Source organism: Mirounga angustirostris, unplaced genomic scaffold (assembly GCF_029215605.1).
Source record: "Mirounga angustirostris isolate CCGP_5_RB_7025 unplaced genomic scaffold, mMirAng1.0.hap1 SCAF_12, whole genome shotgun sequence".
In the NCBI taxonomy this organism is placed as follows: Eukaryota; Metazoa; Chordata; class Mammalia; order Carnivora; family Phocidae; genus Mirounga; species Mirounga angustirostris.
Window position 1 is genome coordinate 43,691,319 of NW_026991720.1, and position 23,322 is coordinate 43,714,640.

General features: G+C 43.3%; 1 protein-coding gene across 1 annotated transcript in view; it reads right to left on the reverse strand.

Moving 5' to 3' along the window:
* Positions 1 to 23,322, reverse strand: part of FKBP9 (FKBP prolyl isomerase 9) — a 38,452-nt gene that overhangs the window by 10,276 nt on the left and 4,854 nt on the right. Inside the window, exons 2-7 of the mRNA XM_045864447.2 lie at positions 15,238 to 15,383; positions 14,630 to 14,819; positions 13,815 to 13,960; positions 9,484 to 9,673; positions 4,601 to 4,746; positions 11 to 197 (exon numbers count right to left, since the gene is read on the reverse strand). Of these exons, the coding sequence (XP_045720403.1) occupies positions 11 to 197; positions 4,601 to 4,746; positions 9,484 to 9,673; positions 13,815 to 13,960; positions 14,630 to 14,819; positions 15,238 to 15,383 (1,005 nt within the window). The remainder of the gene's footprint in view (positions 1 to 10; positions 198 to 4,600; positions 4,747 to 9,483; positions 9,674 to 13,814; positions 13,961 to 14,629; positions 14,820 to 15,237; positions 15,384 to 23,322) is intronic.

A 23,322-nucleotide genomic window follows, 5' to 3' on the forward strand; every position in this document is an offset into this window, starting at 1 on the left:
TGGCCCTTACGTGGAATCCAGCAGAGTCCCATCCAGAAGCGAGGCATTGTAGTGATACTTGAGGTAATCCCCTTTCTTACTCAGCACGGAGCAGTCAGGGGGCTTGTAGTGGGAGGTGATGCTGATGGTGTCGGAAGGGTTGTGGAAGTCAATCACATGGATGTCAAACACCAGCACAGCCGAACCAGGGATATTCCCTAAAGGTCAGACATAGGAAATTAATGAGTGAGTCCTCCAAGCGGTAGCACGCGTCCCTCCCCAGTGTCACCAGGGATGTCCCTGCAGACCCCCAGTGAGAAACATGGAGACCTAGACAGGAAAACCTATAGAATACTGGGAAACTGAAGCTGGAAGAGCCGTTAGAAGTAACCTGACCCTCATGAGGAAACTGAGGCACAGATTTGCCCAGGGTCACGCAGTCAGTTAAGAACACAATTTGGACTACAATTCAAGAGGATAGCTATTGCCCATGGGATCAATGAGCCTGAAAGATGTATGGCTGAGTTCCTCACAGATGAGGAAACTAAACTCAGCCACATTAGGCTCACCTGGCTCCTACAGAAGAGGTAAGATGAGAAAATCTGCTGCAGAGTGAAAAATCACTCCAGTTCCCCATCACTGTGCAAGAGAAACTAAACTAACAGAAACTTCACAGGGGAGAAACTCCCAGCCAAAGCTGGCCCATATACACCCCTTATGATATAGTACACCTAACAGTTGATAAAAGTACTTTTACAACACACCCTATCTCTTCTACACTAATTAGTATACTTTTCTTTTCCATCATCTCCACTTTTGAAAACATTACCTCATATCTGAATAATGTTTTACAGTTTACAAAGGTATTTTTCACATACACTCTCATTTTTTTAAAGATTTTATTTTTAAGTAATCTCCACACCCAACGGGGGCTTGAACTCCTGCCCCCAAGATCAAGAGCTGCATGCTCTGCCAACTGAGCCAGCCAGGCACCCCTACACTCTCTCATTAAATCCCTGCAGCAACCTTGTGGGGGATTACCATAAATCCAGGATTAGCAGATGCTCCTCCATGAATTTAATGACCGCTTCTCAGGGGGCTGGAGAGGGGCAGGGGGACACCTTAAACATATGCATCTGTGGTTAAATACACCCCTAGACCATTTCAGAGAAGCTTAAATGTAAAATCTTTGTAAATAGTATTACTTAGGGGGTGCCTAGGTGGCTTGGTCAGTTAAGCATCTGACTCGGTTTTAGCACAGGTCATGCTTTCATGGGTTGTAGGATTGAGCCCCGCTTAGGGCTCCACGCTCAGTGGGGAGTCTGCTTGAGATTCTCTCTCTCTGCCCCTCACCCGTCCCGCTTGCAGGTGTGCTCTCTCTCCAAAATAAGTAAATAAATCATTTTTTAAAAATTAGTGTTTATGGGGTGCCTGGGTGGCTCAGTTGGTTAAGCGACTGCCTTCGGCTCAGGTCATGATCCTGGAGTCCCGGGATCGAGTCCCGCATCGGGCTCCCTGCTCGGCAGGGAGTCTGCTTCTCCCTCTGACCCTCCTCCCTCTCATGCTCTCTGTCTCTCATTCTCTCTCTCTCAAATAAATAAATAAAATCTAAAAAAAAAAAAATTAGTGTTTCTTAGGGGCGCCTGGGTGGCTCAGTCAGTTAAGCAGCTGCCTTCGGCTCGGGTCATGATCCCAGGGTCCTGGGATCGAGTCCCACGTCCGGCTCCCTGCTCAGCAGAGAACCTGCTTCTCCCTCTGCCTGCTGCTCCACCTGCTTGTGCTCTCTATCTCTCTGTCAAATAAACAAATAAATCTTTAAAATAAATAAATAAAGATTAGTGTTACTTAGAATCAAGGATGTATAATACTTTCATTAGCATTTTACAGATAAGAAAACCAATTCAGATAGACCTTGTTCAAGAAAACAGCACAGCTATAGAAAGAATTCAGATGTGTAAAAACCAACAGCCCCCCCCATCCCTGCCACATATTTTTCTGTGTCTATTTCTTGGCTGCTCTCTCTAACATACACACACATACACACAATGGATGCTTATTAAGTACCAAGCACACTTCTAAGTGCTTTCTATGTATTGATTTATTTAATTCTCATGATAATCCTATATTCCCAATCTAAGAGTGTTTAGAAGGTAATTTGGAAATTGGGGAACAGAAAATGAGGAAGCAATGCTTCCACAACCCCTCGGACAGAATCCATTCTCCCCTTCAGGACTACAAACACAGCCACGCATCTGAATTTCAGAGCGGACCCTGTGGAACAGAGTAGATAGCAGAGGGCCAGAGCCTTTCCAGAAGGCCTACTCACTCCCTTCCACTAACCCCACAGGGGAAAAATGGCCTCAACAAAATGAAATGCCAAGAATGGAGCTGGAGAACCCAATGGAGAGCCCAGCATCTCATTCCTTCCACAAATATTTATTGAATATTTACTATGTGCTTGGCCCTGTGGTATGTCCTCCAAGTCCTGACACCCTTCTGGGGTCAGTCCCTGAGGGATTAGCATTAAGTCCTATGCAAAACCCACAAAGAGGCCAGGGAGACACTAATCCAAAGAAGAAAGAGGTGCCCCCCCCATCCCTGTGCAAGAGCACCTGGGTGGTACCTGTCAGAGCGTCCCAGCCCCCACAACAACATATGATTTGGGATAAAGCAGCCTCATACCCACAGAATTTATGAGCCTTTGGATGTTTCCCAGAGCCTTATATAATTCTTTGCAGAGCTCTGTCTCATACTTGGTAGAAAGCCAAAAGGGAAAAAATAATTTAAGCAAATGTTTTCCATTAATATGTTATTTTTAGAGAAACGAAGGATTAATCCTGAGGGCTTAGCAAAACACGAATACTCAGAAAGTATTTGTCTATTTCTGTATGTATTTGAGTAGAAGTTTACAGGATACAAAACAATGGAGCATCAAGACACAGACGGGACATGAAGCAAGGCCTGTTGAATATGTCTTAAGCTGTGAACTGGTGTGGCTTTTACAAATCAAAAATTTAATGGGGCACCTGGCTGGCTCAGTCAGTAGACCATGCGATTCTTGATCTCGGGGTGGTAAGTTTGAGCCCCACAATGGGGGTAGAGTTTACTTAAAAGAAAAAGAATTTATTGTATTTATTAGTGTAGGTGGATGTGTATTTTCACTTCATGGTTGTATTAGTTTCCTATTGTTACTATAACAAATTTCCACAAATTTGGTGGCTTAAAGCAATGCAGATTTATTCTCATAACTCTGGAGAGTCAAAAGTCTGAATTCAAGGTGTTGGCAGGGATGCATTCCTTTTGGAGGCTTCGGGGGAGAATCTGTTTCCTCACCTTTTCCAGCTCCCTATAGCTGCCCTCATTCCTTAACCTGTAGCCCCTTCCTCCAACTTCCAAGCCAGCAGCTTAGCATTTTCTCTTCTTTCTGACCTCCTGCTTCCCTCTTACAAAGGCTCTTGTAAGTACATCAAGGCCACCTGAATGATCCAGAATAATCTCCCCCTCTCAAGATCCTCACATTAATCACATCTGCAAAATCCCCTCCACTATGTAAGGTAACATATTCACAGGTTCTGGGGATAGGACGGGGACATCTTTTGGGGTGGCTATTTCGCCTACCACATTACAATGTTTATTCCTGCATGATGGGATTATGGGAGATTTTTGTTTTCTTTCATTATCTGTATTTTCTTTTTTCTAAAGTCAACATGTATCATTTGTATAATATTTAAAAGGGGATTTGCTGGGACGCCTGGGTGGCTCAGTCGGTTAAGCATCTGCCTTCAGCTCAGGTCATGATCCCAGGGTCCTGGGATCGAGTCCCACATCGGGCTCCTTGCTCAGCGGGGAGCCTGCTTCTCCTTCTGCCTGCCGCTCCCCTGCTTGTGCTCTGACAAATAAATAAAATCTTTTAAAAATAAATAAACAAAATAAAAGGGGTTTTCTATTAGAGTGACAAAAGTGTTCTAAAATCGGGTTAGGGTGATGGTTACCCAACTCACTACATTTACTAAAAGTCACTGAGTTGGGGATGCCTGGGTGGTGCAGTCGGTTAAGAATCCGACTCTTGGTTTCGGCTCAGGTCACCATCTGAGGGTCGTGGGATCAAGCCCTCTGTCGGGCTCTGTGCCCAGCACGGAGTCTGCTTGAGATTCTCTCTCCCTCTCCCTCTGCCCCTCCAGCTCATGCTCTCTCTCTTTAAAATAAATAAATAAATCTTTAAAAGTCACTGAATTGTACACTTAAAATGGATAAATTTTATGGCATATAAATTATACCTCAATAAAACTGTTAAAAAACAAAAAACAAAAAGGGGGAGGTTTGCAATATACATTCAAATGGCTCCACAACAACAGCAACAAACAAAAAAACGTAATTAGAGAAAATAAACACAGCAAGATGTTAACAGTTGATGAATCTAAGAGTTCATCTCACAGTTCTTTCAAATTTGGCGTAGGTCTAAGAATTTCCAAATAGGAAAATGGACAGTGGAGACAAGAGGAAAGAACAGACCATTTCTAGAAACCAAAGCTATTTGGACATTCAAGTCTTTAGTGGGACTTCAGCTTCCACATTTTGGCCCTCAAGAAGCCCTGACTGCTTGGAAGCAGCCAGCACTCACCTCTTCCTTCCTCTCCATAGCCGAGGTGAGGGGGAACCACAATCCTCCGCTTCTCGCCGATGCAAACACCCAGCAGACCTTCATCCATGCCAGCAATCACGTAGCCCTGCCCAATGTACGTGTCAAAGGTGCGGTTCCGTGAGTAGCTAGAAAGAAGGAAAGAAAGAGGTTCCTCACAACCAACACCACAGCAGCTGGGTACGTTAGTTGGCACCACAAGGCAACAGGAAGGCAGAGCATCCAGACCCTGGAATAGGCTGAAACTCAGAACGTGAGGACACAGCCTGGAAACACACTCCCCTGAGAACCCACATTCCCAAGAACTCACACACACAAAGTGGGAGGAGCTGTGAACAAAAACACTCCCAGAAACAAGCCCTCCATCCCTCTGGCTTGGTCAGGTTATGGAGGGGAAGCACGTGACAAGAAGCAACCACATAGAAATGCAGCTACTATACACTGGACTGTGCTCGGTAACCGGGTCAAGTTAATGCAAAAAGCATCCAGGGTGGCCCTTATTAGAAACTAAGAATCTGTCACAAGGACAATGTCTCCAGTATCTAAAGAAGAGAATATCTGTATATATGAGAGAGAATATTTGGATTGCCATAAAAGTAACACAAATACAGAGAGCAATTCAACTCTGCAGTCCCTACCAGAGCCTGGATGGCTCTTCCTACTGTAATCCCTGCTCACCAAGCGACCTTCTGGTGAGTTACTTGGGTTTCCCAAGTGCCACTGGCAGGAGGCCCAAGCATTCTGCTCAGGGGAGAGATCCAGCCTTTGTATAAACTGCCAACTGAATCCAATTCCTGTGAGTTTGGTGAGGACAGCAATCAATTACCCAAAGCCAGATGTTTCTAGAATAAAATAATAAAACTTAATATGCCACGTCTACTACCAAAGTCTGAACCACAGTGATCTGCACTCATGTGGCAAAAAGCCTGTCCTGAAAGAGCCAGTCCGTTCCACCATTACCTCAAACACAGCCAAAGGATGACTGCCTCAGAGACGACGGCCAGCCGAGTGGGGCCAGGGGGATGAAAAGACTGAGCTGTGAGGGGTTCTCCCTCCTCAGTAGCCCTCAGAGACCAAACACAAAGCCAAGGGCCGTGAAAAATGACAATACTGATGATTCTCCTCACCCAGGAAGCCGATCATCTACATAGCCCCCCAGAAGAGGCTATGGAGAAATACCCTTTCCCCCACATTGTGGAGTTCCAGCCCTCAGCCCCTCACATGGGCCAGGAAGGCCAGGATGAGAACACAGCCAAGGAAGGCAGGCTTGGCCCCCTAACATTCTCTCACCTTCCCCTGGTTACTAGCTCTCTGGCCAGTACTTGGAGATCATCAGCATTCAGGAAAGAGGAGGACACCTCCCAGATGGGGTTCCTTATAAAGGGACACTAAGCAGGGGGAGATGGCAGGTGCCTCAGAGAAGGTTGAGCCACTGGATGAAGCAGCAAAGGTTCCATGGGGTTGGGGGAGACAGCAGACACTGAGGAGGCGGGATCTGCACAGAGGAAAGCACTGGGGTGACAGTGAGGCCAAGGCCAAGAGGCAGGAAGAGCCTCAGAAGACAAGAACAAAGGAGCAGAGTGGCCATGAAATGTAGAGAACTTCGAACAGAAGACGAGAACAAAGGAGCAGAGTGGCCATGAAATGTAGAGAACTTCGAATAACTTTAAAAGAGGGCTTAAATGGGAATCCATCATGTTCCCCAGGGGGAAAACTGAGAACTGGAAAGTTGTCACTGCTCCCCCAAACTAACTTATGAATTTTGAAACAATTCCAATCAAAATCCGAGTGGTGTGTATGGGGGAGGAGAGGAACTCAAAAATTAATCTGGAAAAAAAAAATTTTAAATGATGTTTTGAGGGGCGCCTGGGTGGCTCAGTCTGTTGAGTGTCCTACTCTTGATTTCACCTCAGGTAATAGCCTCGAGGTCATGAGATAGAGCCCCCATCAGGCTCCATGCTCAGCAGGGAGTCTGCTTCTCTTTCTCCCTCTGCCCCTCCCCCTACTTGTGTTCTCTCTAAAATAAATAAATTTTTTAAATGAATGAATGAATGAATAAATAAAATTATGTTTTGGGGGCACCTGGTTGACTCAGTCAGGACAGCATGCAACTCTTGATCTCAGGGTCATGGGTTTGAGCCCCACATTGTGGGTAGAGATTACTTAAAAAAAAACAAAAAGCCACAAAACTTAAAAATGCTGTTTGGAAGGTACAGGATATAGCAAGCTCTCATTCCTGTAAAAAATTAAACGGAGAGAATGTAAGTATTTCACTGTATATGTGTGGAAGACCTATGAAATTAAAAACACTGGCTCCCTGTGGAGAGAGAAGTACTTGAGTTTGAGCCTCACAATGGGTATAGAGATTATTTTTAAAAAATTAAAATCTTGGGACGCCTGGGTGGCTCAGTCGGTTAAGTGTCTGCCTTCGGCTCAGGTCATGATCCCGGGGTCCTGGGATCGAGCCCCGCATTAGGCTCCCTGCTCAGCGGGGGGCCTGCTTCTCCCTCTGCTGCTCTGCCTGCCCCTTCCCGTTTGTGTGTGTGCGCTCTCTGACAAATAAATAATCTTAAAAAAAAAATTTAAAATCTTCCAAAAAAAAAAAAGTCACATTTTAGACAAGGGAAAAATAGTTTTCAGTAAAGGGTGTTTGAAAAACTAGCTAGCCATCTGGAAAAACATAAAATTAGATCCTTATTGTCACACTGAATACCACAATAAATTCCAGATGGACTGAAGATTTAAACATGAAAGATTTATGAACATGGAGAGACATTGTGGAAGGTTATTAATATTTACCTCAGGGGACTAAAAGGGCTAATGGGAAATTATTACATTTTATTACACATCTTTGTATTGTTTCACTTATACAATAAGAACCTACTACTTTTCTTTAAGTAGGCTCTATGCCCAACATGGAGTCTGAACTCACAACCCCGAAATCAAGAGTCACATGCTCTACCAACCGAGCCAGCCAGGCACCCAAGAACATAATACTTTTTAAAATAGAAATTTTAATAAAGAATATTTTAAAGGATAAAAATATAAAACCATTAAAGGGGCTTGAGGAAAATATAGACAAATGTTTATATACTCTAGAGGAACAGATTTTTTATTTCTAGCAAGTCCCCAAAGACAGAATATATAATAATTTATATAAGAATAGAGGACACCATAAAGGAGAAGGTAAATGTATTTAACAACATAAAAAGTTTACATTTAAATAGGTCCAAAATCACAATAAGCAAAATAAAAATGCGAATAAACACAGAATATGCTTTTGACAATACACAGTCATCAGTGGGTTACTATCTTTAATGTACAGAGGTCTTCTACCTTCAAATCAATAAGGAAAGGACAAATACTAATACCTTCAACATAAAAACAGGCAAAAGATACGAACAGATAAATCACAAAAGAAGATATACAAGGGGCGCCTGGGTGGCTCAGTTGGTTAAGCGACTGCCTTCGGCTCAGGTCATGATCCTGGAGTCCCTGGATCGAGTCCCACATCGGGCTCCCTGCTCGGCAGGGAGCCTGCTTCTCCCTCTGACCCTCCCCCCTCTCATGTGCTCTCTCTCTCTCATTCTCTCTTTCTCAAATAAATAAATTCTTTACAAAAAAAAAAAAAGAAGATATACAAATGGTCTAGTAATAAACATTTGAAACAATTTCAACCTCAACAGCGATCAAGAAATTCAGATTAAAACTATAAGGTTCCATTTTTCTCCTATAAATTGGCAAAGATAATTTAAAAATGATTCTCAGTGTTACCAAGTTTGAGGAAATGGAGCACTTTTAGACAGTGATGGGGAATAAAACCTTCCTTGAGGACAACTTCGTTGTGTATATCAAAAACTATAAAAATACATGTAACCTTTGACCCAGAGATTCTTCTAGAAATCCATCCCAAGGAAACAATCTTACATAGATTTAGCTGCAAAAATAATTACCGCAGCCCTACTTAGAATGTTGAAAGGTAGAAAACAACAGATGGTGACTCTACGTATCATGATAAGCACTGAGCAATGTGTAGAATTGTTGAATCACTAGGTTGTACACCTGAAGCTAATATAACTGTATGTCAACTATGCTTCAATAACAAAGGATAGAAAACAGTTGGGATTGATTACCTAAATTAAGGCAAATCCATATAATAGGATATTACATAGCTATCAGGATGGATTAGATCCCAATGCACTAAAATGGAAAGCTTTTTTAAAACCTAATAAAATTGTGGTTCCTGGGGCACCTGGGGGGCTCAGTCATTAAGCGTCTGCCTTCGATTCAGGTCATGATCCCAGAGTCCTGGGATCGAGTACCGCATCGGGCTCCCTGCTCCACAGGAAGCCTGCTTCTCCCTCTCCCCCTCCCCCTGCTTGTGTTCCCTCTCTCGCTGTCTCTCTGTCAAATAAATAAATAAAATATTACACACACACACACACTTAAGTTCAGGGAGGTCAAACGCTGTCCAAAGTCACCACACACCGGGACGAGAACCCAGGTTTCCTGGCACCAAGTCTGTTCTGTTCTCATACTACCACCCGGACCTCAGTTCTGGCCACTTCCCATCCCGGATGCCATAGCTGGCTTCATACTTGGATAGCGGAGCACAGCTGTAGGGACGGTGGAGGGGAGGCTGAGTCTCGCCTGTTTTCCTGTAGACTTATATCCCACAGACCCCAAGAAGGAGACTGTTCTAACAGCCTCTGAAGGAATTCAATGTCAGAAAACAAAGCTATGTTGGAGATGAAAATACTAACTACAAATCAGCACTGACAAAGTATTCAGATAATGGTCCAGCCAGAGGTAGACTGTATTTAATAAGACGCTCTGATGAGTGAAGGCTCCAGTTGTTTCCTTACCTGGAATCAAAGAAGGTGCCATCCAGAAGGGTGCCATTGTAATGATACCTGAGAAAGTCCCCACTTTGACTTCGCCGCTCACAGTTTTCTGGGACTACCTTATTCTCAATGGAAATGCCATCCTTGGGGTTATGGAGGTCCAGTAACGCAACATCAAACACCAGGGATGCCTGTCCAGGAATGTCTTTCCCTAGAGAAGAATGAAGGAAGATGATGAAATCAGGACACAAGATTTAGGAAGTACTTTTTTTTTTTTTTTTAAGATTTTATTTGTGGGGCGCCTGGGTGGCTCAGTCGTTAAGCGTCTGCCTTCGGCTCAGGTCATGATCCCAGGGTCCTGGGATGGAGCCCCACATAGACCTCCCTGCTCCGCGGGAAGACTGCTTCTCCCTCTCCCACTCCCCCTGCTTGTGTTCCCTCTCTCTGTCAAATAAATACATAAAATTAAAAAAAAAAAAGTAATTAAAAAAAATTTTATTTGTTAATTTGTCAGAGAGAGAGAGAGCACAAGCAGGGGGAGCCGGCAGGCAAAGGGAGAAGCAGGCTCCCTGCTGAGCAGGAAGCCTGATGCGGGGCTCAATCCCAGAACCCCAGGATCATGACCTGAGCAGAAGGCAGATGCTTAATGGACTGAGCCACCCCGGTGCCCCCCTAGGAAGTACTTTTAACAACAACTCAACTCCCACTGTGTCGATGTTACTCATTCCTTGAAGTTTCCAAGTCAAGGAAATAAATGTTCTTTCCCATGCTGGGTGGTCCCCCCTGGTGTCCAACTATGTTCTGTCACCATTGTGTCCATGGTGCCCAACTGTGAGCTGGCGGATATGATCTGAAGCCTGACTTCTTCAGAAAAATGAGCAAACTAGTATTAATGACATGCGAGAAACTACTACAACCGTATTTTCTATGCTTGTGCTGACAAATCAAGGCTCTATGTGGGTGGTTATGCACCCACATGCAAACCCAAATACATGCCTCTGTGGGTTCCTGTTTGTGTACAAATGCAAATCAGACATTTAAAGGCATAAATTCTAAACCTTGGACCTGGTTCTACAGAATACTACACAGATTTGTTCTTTGGAACCAACAGCCCAATTTTTTTGAAAAGGCAAAATGCAAAATTCAATTTATTAAGTACATCCAAAACAAGATATAAATAAAATTAAAGCTAGCTAAGAGGGAAAAAATGGCACCCACAATGCAAAATATAAGTCCTCAAACTGCTTCTATCTCACTTCTAGATGGTACTGCTTCTTTTGGATGCTCCCAACAGTGGGGACTTCGTGAATATCCGCAAAATGATCATCTACATGAAGAGATTATTGGGTACTAGCTCCTCAAGCAAAGATCAACATCAAGCAAAAATAACTCAATCCAGTCCTTTGAGATAAAGGAAGTTAACTGACAAACCACCTGCCTCAACACTCTTACCTGCCATTTGTTATACCTTGCAAAGGAGTAGGCCTGGGCAAGTGAATGACACAGCACATCAAGCCTGAGTTCCTTCAATTGGCTCCTTGGCAGAGCCCACCCCCTCCCTTTCCCCTCAGGGGAATAACAAAATCTGCTGAAAGTGGCTGCTGAGTCAGCCTCTGGAATGTAAGGTGTGGTCAATCCCCAAAGTGTGTGTATGGGTGTGTGTGTAACAGAATATGAATCTTTTATACTTTTCTGTAGTTTTTAATTTGGGAGAAAAAAGAAAGCCTTAAAAGTAACTCCAGGGCGCCTGGGTGGCTCAGTTGGTTAAGCGACTGCCTTCGGCTCGGGTCATGGTCCTGGAGTCCTGGGATCGAGTCCCACGTCGGGCTCCCTGCTCAGCAGGGAGTCTGCTTCTCCCCCTGACCCTCCCCACTCTCATGCTCTCTCTATCTCATTCTCTCTCTCAAATAAATAAATAAAATCTTAAAAAAAAAAAAAAAAAGTAACTCCAGAGTTGAAATTTTTCTAGCATTATCATGTACTAATTGAATATTTGGTTTTTAAATAACAACTTTATCATGATATAATTTCTATACCATACATATTCACCTACTTAAAGTTATACCTGGGGCACCTGGGTGGCTCAGTAGGTTAAATGTCTGACTCTTGATTTTGGCTCAGGTCACGATCTCAGAGTTGTGAGATCGAGCCCCTCGTCAGACTCGTGCTGGGTGTGGAGCCTGCTTAAGATTCTCTGTCTCCCTCTCCCTCTGCCCCTCCCCACCCTCTCTTAAATAAATAAACAAACACAGTTACACCTGGATAGCTGAGCACAGTATTAAATAATAAATATTTCAAATAAGCTATTTTAAATATTCAATACATTAAGTATTTATTTAAAATAAATAATATTCCTCAAATTAGGCCAGGCATCTAGTTTTATTATGTATGATGTATGCATCTGGATGACATCAGAAGGATTTAAGAGCCAAGGGAAATGAACTTCTACTGGCTAAGGATGAGACCACCAGAGTATCAATCAGAATAACAACATGTCTTGGGGAGGGGCGAATTAAGACATATTTACAGCAGTTGTTTTCAAATTTTATTTTTCTTTTAGCAAGGAATCCCCACCCCTGCTTTTTGAAGGACTGTCTGCAGATCCTCAGCAATAAAAGAGGAGGTGGACAGGGGAGAAGACCGAGCCCCATTTCCTCCTCTCTCCTCCTGCTCTGTAGATATACACGGCCAGGAAACATAGCTTGGAAAACATTACGTTAGGGTTATTCTAAGTCCAGTATCACAGTCAGTAAACTTAAACGCATCATGTTTCCATTTTAATTCTTTTTTTTTTTTTTTTAAAGATTTTATTTATCTATTTGACAGAGAGAGAGACAGCGAGAGCAGGAACACAAGCAGGGGAAGTGGGAGAGGGAGAAGCAGGCTTCCAGCCAAGCAGGGAGCCCAATGTAGGACTCGATCCCAGAACCCCGGGATCATGACCTGAGCCAAAGGCAGACGCCCAACGACTGAGCCACCCAGGCGCCCTCCATTTTAATTCTTAACTACATATACCTGCTTGTTTAAATGCCAGGAGGTTCTCCTTGTTGTGTTAGCCTGTCAGTGTGATTAAATATGCCTGAAATTAAAATATGAGTAACTGCGAAGTTCCATTTACCAGCCAATATTCTGTTTTCTCCCTTCAAAAAGGACACTAGTTCGAATTAATGTTTTTTTTCCAACATGATGCTTTGCATCTGTCCAGAGGGAACGAATGTCACAGGTAGAACCCACTGTGGAGGTACAAATTGGGGGGCAGGGGGATGGCAATTCTGGTATCATATACTAAATTTCTACCTTGAGATCTATAACCTTTGGACTTTCTAGTTCAAATCTCATTTCACAGATGGGAAAATGCAGGTGGGAGAGGCTGGTGCCCAAGGTTACAGCTTATGAGGCAGTGGCAGATGCTTTACTTATGAATGCCAATGACCATGAATAAGTGGAAGTTTCCACAATTCAGTGATGAGACGGTAGATGATTTAGACTAGCACTGCCCAACAGAACTTTCTACAGTGATGGAAATGCTCTGTATCTGCACTGCCCAGGATAGTAGCCCTCAGCAACATGTGGCTCTTAAGTACAAGAAATGTGGCAGTGTGGCTAAGGCACAGAATTTTAGATTTTACTTAATTTTAGTTTATTTTAAATTTAACTATAAAGAGCCCTATGTCATTAGTGCTACTCTATTGGACAGTGCAAGTCTAGACCAAAAGGTCTGGTAGGTTTCATGTGGTAAGTTGAATTCATCACAGCAATAAAAATAAGGACAGATGAGGGGCGACTGGCTGGCTTAGTCGGAAGAGCATGCGACTCTTGATCTTAGGGTCGTGAGTGGGGACCCAACGTTGGGTATAGAGATTACTTAAAAATAAAATCTTTAGGGGTGCCTGGGTGGCTCAGTCGTTAGGCGTCTGCCTTCGGCTCAGGTCATGATCCTGGGGTCCTGGGATCGAGCCCCGCGTTGGGCTCCCTGCTCAGTAGGGAGCCTGCTTCTCCTTCTCCTCCCCGCTCATGCTTTCTGTCACTATTTGTCTCTCTCTCTCTCACATAAATAAATACAATCTTAAAAAAAAAAAAATAAAATCTTTAGGGGTGCCTGGGTGGCTCAGTGGGTTAAGCATCTGCCTTCAGCTCAGCTCATGATCCCAGGGTCCTGGGATCGAGCCCTGAGTCAGGCTTCCTGCTTAGCAGAAGTCTGCTTCTCCCTCTCCCTCTGCAGCACCCCCTGCTTGTGGTCTCACCCTCGCTCTCTCTTAAATAAACACATAAAATATTTTAAAATAAATAAATAAAATATTAAAAAAAAAAAAGGACAGACGAGAGTAGCTTGAAGAATGAGAAAGACTTACCATCTCCATCTTCTCCATAGGCCAGGAAAGGAGGTATGGTGATGATGCGCTTTTCCCCCACACACATCCCCAACAGCCCTTTATCCATTCCAGGAATCAGCCAGCCAATGCCCACATATGTGTCATACGTTTTCATGCGATTATGACTGAAAACCAATGAGAAAGGGGGAAAGTTCCATGCTACTGAGGGTGTTTCCAACTCATTCCTCAATAAGGCTTTAAGTACCCACTTATCAGCTAAATAGTGAAACTATACCCATCCCTGACGACAGGCATTTTTGGATCTTTGTTCCCAAAGACAGCAGAAGTCCTCAAAGTTAGAAGAAATGAAAATCGTGTAATTAAATCACAGTGATTCAGAAAACTAGGCCTGCTACTCTATCTAACCAAATACACTATAACAACAGGAAAGCCCTAAGGGTTCACTGTTCTCTAGCTTAGCACCTTACTCCTAGCACTTGTCCATAGCTTCATAAACATTCAGGCTTCCCCTCTTCCTTCCATGGGAAAACTATAAAAATGGACCCAAAAAATGCATCAACCTACTTGGAAATAGGGCCCTTCACTTAATGATGAGCTCCCAAGACAGTTAATTTAGATAAACACTGTTCTTACGTTTCTGTAAAATGTATTAAAATTTTGATTCTGGTTTTACGGAGCATGACACATTAACCAAAAGCCATGAGTGAAGGAGTTGACATTAATGGAAATTGGGAAGAGTCTCCCTTCTGGTTTCTCCACGGGCATAAAAAGCAGGGGAGACAGAAGGAACTAAGGGGCATTTCACCGATACTACTTGGAATGGCGGCACTTACCTTGAATCAAACAGTGTCCCATCCAAGAACGTTCCATTGTAGTGGTACCTTACAAAATCAGACACCTGGATGGTCCGAGGGCAACTGGGAGGTGTGAAATAAGTGTGAACCTGAACTTGATCTTCAGAATTCCAAATGTCCATCAGGAGTACATCAAAATGAAGAACTGAATCTGGGGGGATCACACCAGCTAAAAATTAAAGAGAATTTGCACTGAGAAGCTGCTGCCTTTCAGGCCAGACGAATAAACACCTAGGATGCTGCCCAGGTGTTCAAGGGAGTCACTGAACAATTCCAAAATGGGTCATGCTCCCTCTCCCTCTTTCCTCCAAATAAAATTGAAAGAAATGAGAAAAAAATGGCCTTCCTCTCAACAAGGGTGACATTCAATTCACCTGTGTTAATAACAACTTCTTTTATATCTAGAAGAAATGAACCAAAGATGAAATTTTAGCTCTGTGTGTGTGTGCGTGCGTGTGTGTGTTCACTGCTTCTCACTGTCCTTGATTTAAAGCTTCTGAAGATTCTCTGATCTGCCTGACTGAATACCCTTCAAATGTTCTGGTTGTTTCTGCAAATGTGTTTACAAACATGGTACAAAAACTTACAAACTCCTTCACTTCCATAGGCAAGCTTTGGGGGGATCTTCACAAAGCGCCTCTCATTTACACACATCCCAACCAGAGCTTGGTCCATGCCTGCAATCAGTTGTCCTTTTCCCACAAACACGTTGAAAGTGGAGTCTCTGTCATAGCTGAAGACCCAAGAGGTAGAGAAAAAGAAAAGTGTAAGTTAATCCTTCCCTTAGTGAAACCAAACAGTGAAAATGTACCCATGGACAGAGTGAGGTCACTGGAAAGCAAAAACAGCCTGGAGAGGAGTTACCGACACAGGAAATGTCCTCACTAACGGTAGTTCGTTGGCTGAAATTTTTAAATTACTTTGAACATTGCCAGCAAATCTAGTTAGATAAGCAACCTTCCTTATATATATCATTTTGCAAAGTAGCTACCAATACTTCCACTAAAAAAGTTTATTCCATTTCTATGTGATTGGTATTTAAAAGCAAGAACATAAGATACTAATGCTCCAGTTAACATATATATCTGATTGTTCTTTTTTTTTCCTTAAGTCTGTAAGTTAAAGACGCAGCATGGTGTAGCATAAAGGAAACTTAAACTCTCTTAAACTGTTTCCTCCACCGCAATATGGGAATAACAATAAGAGCCATCCCAAGATCTATACAATATCACTGTGCTCGCTTTGGCAGCACATATACCAAGATCTATACAATATTACAATCTGAAAAGTGCTCAGAAAACCTCAGTTATGTCAATATTACTATAATTATTACAGGTAATGGGAAGTCTGATACAGTCTTGAAATCACAAACATATGTGATTTAAAGGCTGACTGGTGATGGCCTTAGGTTGGAAGATAAATAATGGAACTGTGGCCAACATCCACGCTCTCATCCTTTTTAATGTCAAATTCTGCATCCAACAAGGGTTTGCCTATTAGGAGACTGTGCTAGGTGCTTTGAAGGATATAAAAAAGTCTAAGGCATGGCTCTTGCCTATTAAAAAAAAAAACCTAGCAGAGATACCCAGAGGGTTTCAAATACTGTTTAAGAAAATAACTACAGGGCTTGGTTTATAATAATGAAACACTGGAAATAACTTAGAAATTTCAAAGCTATGGCACTGATTGCATTTAAGGCAAGGTCATATAATAAAACACTCAATGGCCATTTAAAAATACCAGATTTATATCCATTGGCACAGAAGGACATATATAGTAACAGAGAAGTGTGGATTACAGAGCCACAGTATCAAATAATTCTATTTTGAATTTATATATATAGACACATATGAAAAAATCCACTAGGTGATACATAAAAACATTAATAATGGTAATCTATAAGTAGGGGATTTCGGGTGGTTTAATTCTCTCTTAATTTTCAAAATGATCATGTCATACTCATGTAAGAAAATATTAAGAACTGCTGGGGGGCGCCTGGGTGGCTCAGTCGGTTAAGCGACTGCCTTCGGCTCAGGTCATGATCCTGGAGTCCCGGGATCGAGTCCCGCATCGGGCTCCCTGCTCGGCAGGGAGCCTGCTTCTGCCTCTGACCCTCCCCCCTCTCATGTGCTCTCTCTCTCTCATTCTCTCTGTCTCAAATAAATAAATAAATAAAATCTTTAAAACAAAAAAAAAAGAAAGAAAATATTAAGAACTGCTGGGGGGCGCCTGGGTGGCTCAGTCGGTTAAGTGTCGCACTCTAATTCTGGCTCAGGTCATGGTCTCAGGGTCGTGGGATGGAGGACCACATCAGGCTCCGCGCCCAGCATAGAGTCTTCTTGAGATTCTTTCCCTACCTCTCCCTCTGCCCCTCCTGCCACGCTCTCTGTCTCTCTCAAATAAAAAAATAATAATAAAATAAAATAAAAAAGAGCTGTTGGAATTTACCTCGTAGCCCTTCATTTGATAAAATACTTCCTCATTTTCCCTAATGAACAGCTTGGAAGAGCAGCACATTCTATATCACCACCCATCAGGGCAGCTTCCTCAGACCTGCCCCTTTTTTTCTTCCTCCTCCTAGTTTTACAACTCATTTTAATAGCCTTCCTTTCGCAGGGTCAGGGAAAAGAAAGCAAGACTCCAAGTTCAGGTCAGCAAGCCAGAGGACAAAAACACATGCTCAGCTTTGTGCCCAAGACAGCTTTACACCTCCACCCTCCACCTCCAGGGACCAACACCCGCCCCCAGGAATGCCAGCTCTTTAATTTCACTTGGCTGGGGACTTGCCATAAACCACCATCCAACTACTGGGTTTATATTAATAATGAACCAGAACTGGAAGCTTCAAAGACATCCTGGGTACAGAACATATGCAAACAGCTACGTTTGTTCCAGGATGGAGCACCCTCCTTTATAAATAAAGGCTGGAAACCTCTTTATAAATAAATCTTTCATCCATGGAACCTGAATACAGTTCCCAAATTTAATAAGAGTTTTTAATAATAACTACCACTTAGAGAGTGTTTATTATGTGTGGGGCACGGTGGCAAACTAAGCTTTTCCACATGCTATTCCCATTTAATCATCACACAACACTTCAAGGTGGGTGCTGATGCTCAGGCACCTTGGAGGTGACAGGCTAACAGTGTTAGCCAAGTGGGGGGAAAGCTAGAACCCAGGTCTATCTGACCCTTAACCTCCTAGCGCAGGGCCTGCCCCCTAGGTGGTATATAAAAACTGTCGTTGCCTTGCAGTATTCATATCTTCATCTGACTGCCTAAGCAGAGTGCTAAAAACAAAAATACACCTTTCTGAAAGAATAGTTATAATTTACATATGTGAGAAACTAACAATGCAAGACTGGTCTTATCTCCTGCTTAAAACTGACCATCTGGAAAAATAAAGTTCTGACTAAATCTCTGCTGATGAGCACAACTGCCACAAATTCATATGCAGTGTCAAGCCCAGAACTGGTTATGAAAATTATTTCTGCAAGCGCTGGAATGAGCACTTAATATAGCCTGTCCCCGTATCTGGCTGATTTATACCTTTTGCAGACGTCCCAGTTGAGGTCCTGCAAGAAACAGATGATACACCCAAACTAGGCAGCTCCAGGAAAGTTTAATGAAGGGGCTGTGTGCAAAGGAGTGTGCAGGGTACAGAGAACACAGGAGCAATGTGGTTATCTCTGGTGACAAGTAGAAAGTGCATTGTCAGACCTGGGCTTGAAGGATCCAGGGACAGAGAAGGTTCAGGGCCAGCTGACAGAGGCTTAGCTGGGCCCTCTAGTCTAGGGACACAAATGGTGGAGACTCAGGGAGTCAAGGGAATAAATATCTCACTCTCCTCCCTCTGATCTCCCGCTGCTACCCCACTGGCTGAACCCAACCAGGAGCCAGATGACGAGGGGGTCACTGATATAACCCATACTAAGTACATGTAATTCATACAGCCTCATAGAGCAAAAAGCAAGTAGATCAGAAGGAGAGGGGACCTAGAAAGGCAAATGGAAATCACCTAGCACATCCAACACCCCCCTTTCCTCCCCATCAGCTTGTTTTTCTCCCCTGTTCATTCACTGCTGTAAACCCTTCGATTGCTTCTACTTTCTCTTGCCCCAAGGGGGTGATGAGGTGGCTGCAGCATCCTCTGATGATGCCCTTCCCGTTCACTGGCCCAAGGATCACTAAGACAGGAGACATCACATAAAACCCATCATATGCAAGTCATTAAACCGTCTACACATGAGCACGCATGATCGTGCAGCATATTCCTCAGGATGAGTAACTACCTCCATGGCTGCATTCCTGAAGCGTAAATACTGTGGCTCTATTTCTAAACATAGGTTTCAATCTGCAGTGATGGTGAACTTTTTTTTTTATTCTTATGTTAATCCCCATACATTACATCATTAGTTTTAGATGTAGTGTTCCATGATTCATTGTTTGTGCATAACACCCAGTGCTCCATGCAGAATGTGCCCTCCTCAATACCCATCACCAGGCTAACCCATCCTCCCACCCCCCTCCCCTCTAGAACCCTCAGTTTGCTTTTCAGAGTCCATCGTCTCTCATGGTTCGTCTACCCCTCCGATTTCCCCCCCTTCAGCTACCTTCTTCTTCTTCTTTTTTTTTTCTCTTAACATATATTGCATTATTTGTTTCAGAGGTACAGATCTGAGATTCAACAGTCTTGCACAATTCACAGCGCTTACCAGAGCACATACCCTCCCCAGTGTCTATCACCCAGTCACCCCATCCCTCCCACCCCACCCCCCACTCCAGCAACCCTCAGTTTGTTTCCTGAGATTAAGAATTCCTCATATCAGTGAGGTCATATGATACATGTCTTTCTCTGTTTGACTTATTTCACGCAACATAATACCTTCCAGTTCCATCCACGTCGTTGCAAATGGCAAAATCTCATTCCTTTTGATGGCTGCATAATATTCCATTGTGTATATATACCACTTCTTCTTTATCCATTCATCTGTCGATGGACATCTTGGCTCTTTCCACAGTTTGGCTATTGTGGACAATGCTGCTATAAACATCGGGGTGCATGTACCCTTTCGGATCCCTACTTTTGTATCTTTGGGGTAAATACCCAGCAGTGCAATTGCTGGATCATAGGGTAGCTCTATTTTCAACTTTTTGAGGAACCTCCATACTGTTTTCCAGAATGGCTACACCAGCTTGCATTCCCACCAACAGTGTAGGAGGGTTCCCCTTTCTCCGCATCCCTGCCAACATCTGTCATTTCCTGACTTGTTAATTTTAGCCATTCTGACTGGTGTGAGGTGGTATCTCATTGAGGTTTTGATTTGGATTTCCCTGATGCCAAGCGATATTGAGCACTTTTTTATGTGTCTTTTGGCCATTTGGATGTCTTCTTTGGAAAAATGTCTGTTCATGTCTTCTGCCCATTTCTTGATTGGATTCTTTGTTCTTTGGGTGTTGAGTTTGATGGGTTCTTTATAGATTTTGGATACTAGCGATGGTGAACTTTTAAAAGAATACATGTCTGGGCACCTGGGTGGCTCAGTTGGTTAAGTGTCTGCCTTCGGCTCAGGTCACGATCCCAGGGTCCTGGAATCGAGTTCCGTGTCAGGCTCCCTACTTGTGTGCCTCTCCCTCTGCCTCTCACCCCTCACTCGTGCTCTCTTGCTCATTCTCTCTCTCTTAAATAAATAAAATCTTTAAAAAAAAGAAGAAGAAGAACATATGTCATGGGGAGCCTGGCTGGCTCAGTCAGAAAAGCACTCAACTCTTGATCTTGGGGTCATGAGTTTGAGACCCACACTGGGTGTAGAGATTACTTAAATAAATAAATATTAAAAATAGATAAATAAAAATAAAAGAACATATGTCAAACTGAACATACTTCCTCCCTAGAGTCCCCAAAGCCCATTCCTTCCCCCAAGTTCCTACGCTCCTTTTCGTGAAAAAACAAAAAACAACTTAGGAAAACAGAGAGGAGACCATTGCTGTCAAGAGCTGGCAACAAAATTTTGGAAGATGGAATGGGAACAGAAGTGTAGGATCTGACGTAGTAGGGAAGAAACAGAATCTAGGGGAAGCAGAGAGGACCTGGCCAAGGGGACCTGGCCGTGTGCCACCCTGAGTCTGCAGAGGTGCAGGGTGGAAGGTGGCAGCACAGAGGGAAGCCTGGAGCTTGCAAGTCTGCCTCCATAACAGCTACACCCCACTCCCAGCCCCTGCCCCTCCTAGCAGCTTGGCAACTACAGTTTTAAGCTTTATGGAATTACTCACCTGATTTTAAAAACTCTCTATGTATGCAAAAGTAATATAGGATACTACGTTTAAAAATTAAATTAACTTTTAAAACTTTTGACAAAAATTCATATATGCTTATACTACTTGTTGCTGAGATTATTTAGATCTCAGATCCAGAAACAAAGGAAAAATGGCCATTACAGAAGGGAGGGAAACATGCACGAAATGCCTTGAGGTTAGAACTGAAGTCCTGCTCAGCTACGAGAGGACAGGTCAGCTTGCTCTATATGCCAATTTTAGAATCAGTTTAGACAAATAAAGGCTGAATACGATACTTTCCCCCATCTTTACTGAGGTATAATTGGCAAATAAAAATTGCATCTATTTAAAGTGTATGATCTGATGTTTTGATGATATATGTATACAGTGTGAAATAATCACCACAATCAAGCTAATTCACATATCTCACATAGTTACCATTGTCTTTCCTTTCTGTGGTGAGAACACTTTAGGTTTACCCTGTCAGTAAATTTCAAGTATAAATAAAGTATGCTTAAATTTCAAGTATGCAGTACAATATCATTAATTATATTCACCATGCTATCAATTAGACTGAATTCATTTCTTTGAACATTAAAGAGACTGCCATATGGGGCGCCTGGGTGGCTCATTCGTTAAGCGTCTGCCTTCAGCTCAGGTCATGATCCCAGAGTGCTGGGATCGAGCCCCGGGTTGGGCTCCCTGCTCAGCGGGGAGTCTGCTTCTCCCTCTGCCTGCCACTCCCGCTGCTTGTGTTCCCTCTCTCACTGTGTCTCTGTCAAATAAATAAATAAAAATCTTAAAAATAAAAAAAAAATAAAGAGACTGCCATATTTTGAGAATTCATAACAGGAGGGAAGCAAGATAATAAAGATCCAGCCACTGGGCATGGGAACCATGTTTGGGGTGCCTGAAAGTTGGTCTAGTCTCAGGCCAACTCAGATGACTGGCTCGCCTGGGACCTACCTGACAGGAGGACTATGGTTCTGGCAGAGTCATCCCTGAATGGGGCTGAAACATGCACGAAATGCACGAAAGCAGAAACTTACCTCCTAGCTGTTAGTCTCCCTCTGAGATGACCCAGGTAAGATGCAACACCTTCCCCTGGCTGAGTTCCACCACTTAGCCCACATGCAGACTTGAAAAATCTGACTTTTCTGCCTCCCACCTCTCTCCCCACACCACATGCTCTCAAAGGTGACTCTGGGCTCCCAGACTCTTTGCCCAAGATTATTTCCCCCAAACAACCACCTCTACCAGCTGCTAACTAGCCGTGGCGGGGGGAAAAGGCAAGCCGTTAATGAACTGGCTAACTATCAGCCGTTAATAAACTATCGGCCACCAAATGGAAAAATGAAGAACGCTGCAATAGAGGAAAAGAGAGAAGGTGAGGGAGAAGAGACGAAGGAGTAAGAATGAAGAGGAGGGAAAGAACACATCCATTCTTGCCTCCAAAGAGGATCACACCCTGAAATGCGAGCAGTTGGCACGTTAAAATATCATTAAGAGAAAAACTGTGCAAAGCAAAGTGAAATCATTCCACAGCTATTGTGGATTTTTGTTTTTCAGCAACTGCACAAGTCAAAATATTAGATCTCTATAAATCTTATTCTACACAAGTTCTCAGCCAGTAAAATATAGCCTAATTAAATAATGAATATCAATGCACAGTCGCTCGCAATGACCCATAAATGAAAATTAAAAGCAATGACATTAAGTCTTCACAGGGTATTTGTTTTTGTTTTTGTTTTTTTTTAAAGACAGCCGGCTTTAAGGTTTTATTTATTTGAGAGAGAGAGAGCAAATGCAAGCAGGGGGCAGCTGGAAGAGAGGGGGAAAAAAATCCCAAGCAACCACAGGGCTCCATCTCACAACCCATGAGATCATGACCTGAGCTAAAACCAAGAGTCGGATGTTTAACCAACTGAGCCACCCAGGCGCCCCTGCAGGTGAATGGCCTCAAGAGACCCTAGTAAGTACTGCCTGGAGGCTAGGCTCTTTCCCTAAAGTAGGCAGAGACACACTGGGCTAAAGCGCATCCATAGGAGGAGCTGCTATTCAGATTCACACTTTAAAAGCTCCCTGCCTAAGTGAGCCTTGTCATGACCTGATCCATCGCCCCATCACCACTTAACTTCTCCAGTCCACCCTGACACCATCTGCGGTGCTGCCCAGCTCCCTGGCTCTTCTCAGAACCCATCCTCCAGAAGGGGTGAGGCTTAACACACCTTTCACTCAATACCCACCAGGTATTAACGGTAGGTACTCAACAAATACTTGTTGAATGAATAAATACATAAAATTAAGCAGACCTCTGTTAATAAGTCTTTGATTCTTTTAGAGCAAGAGTTCTCAAAGTGTAGTCCTCAGACCGGCAACCAAAGAATCATCGGGGAA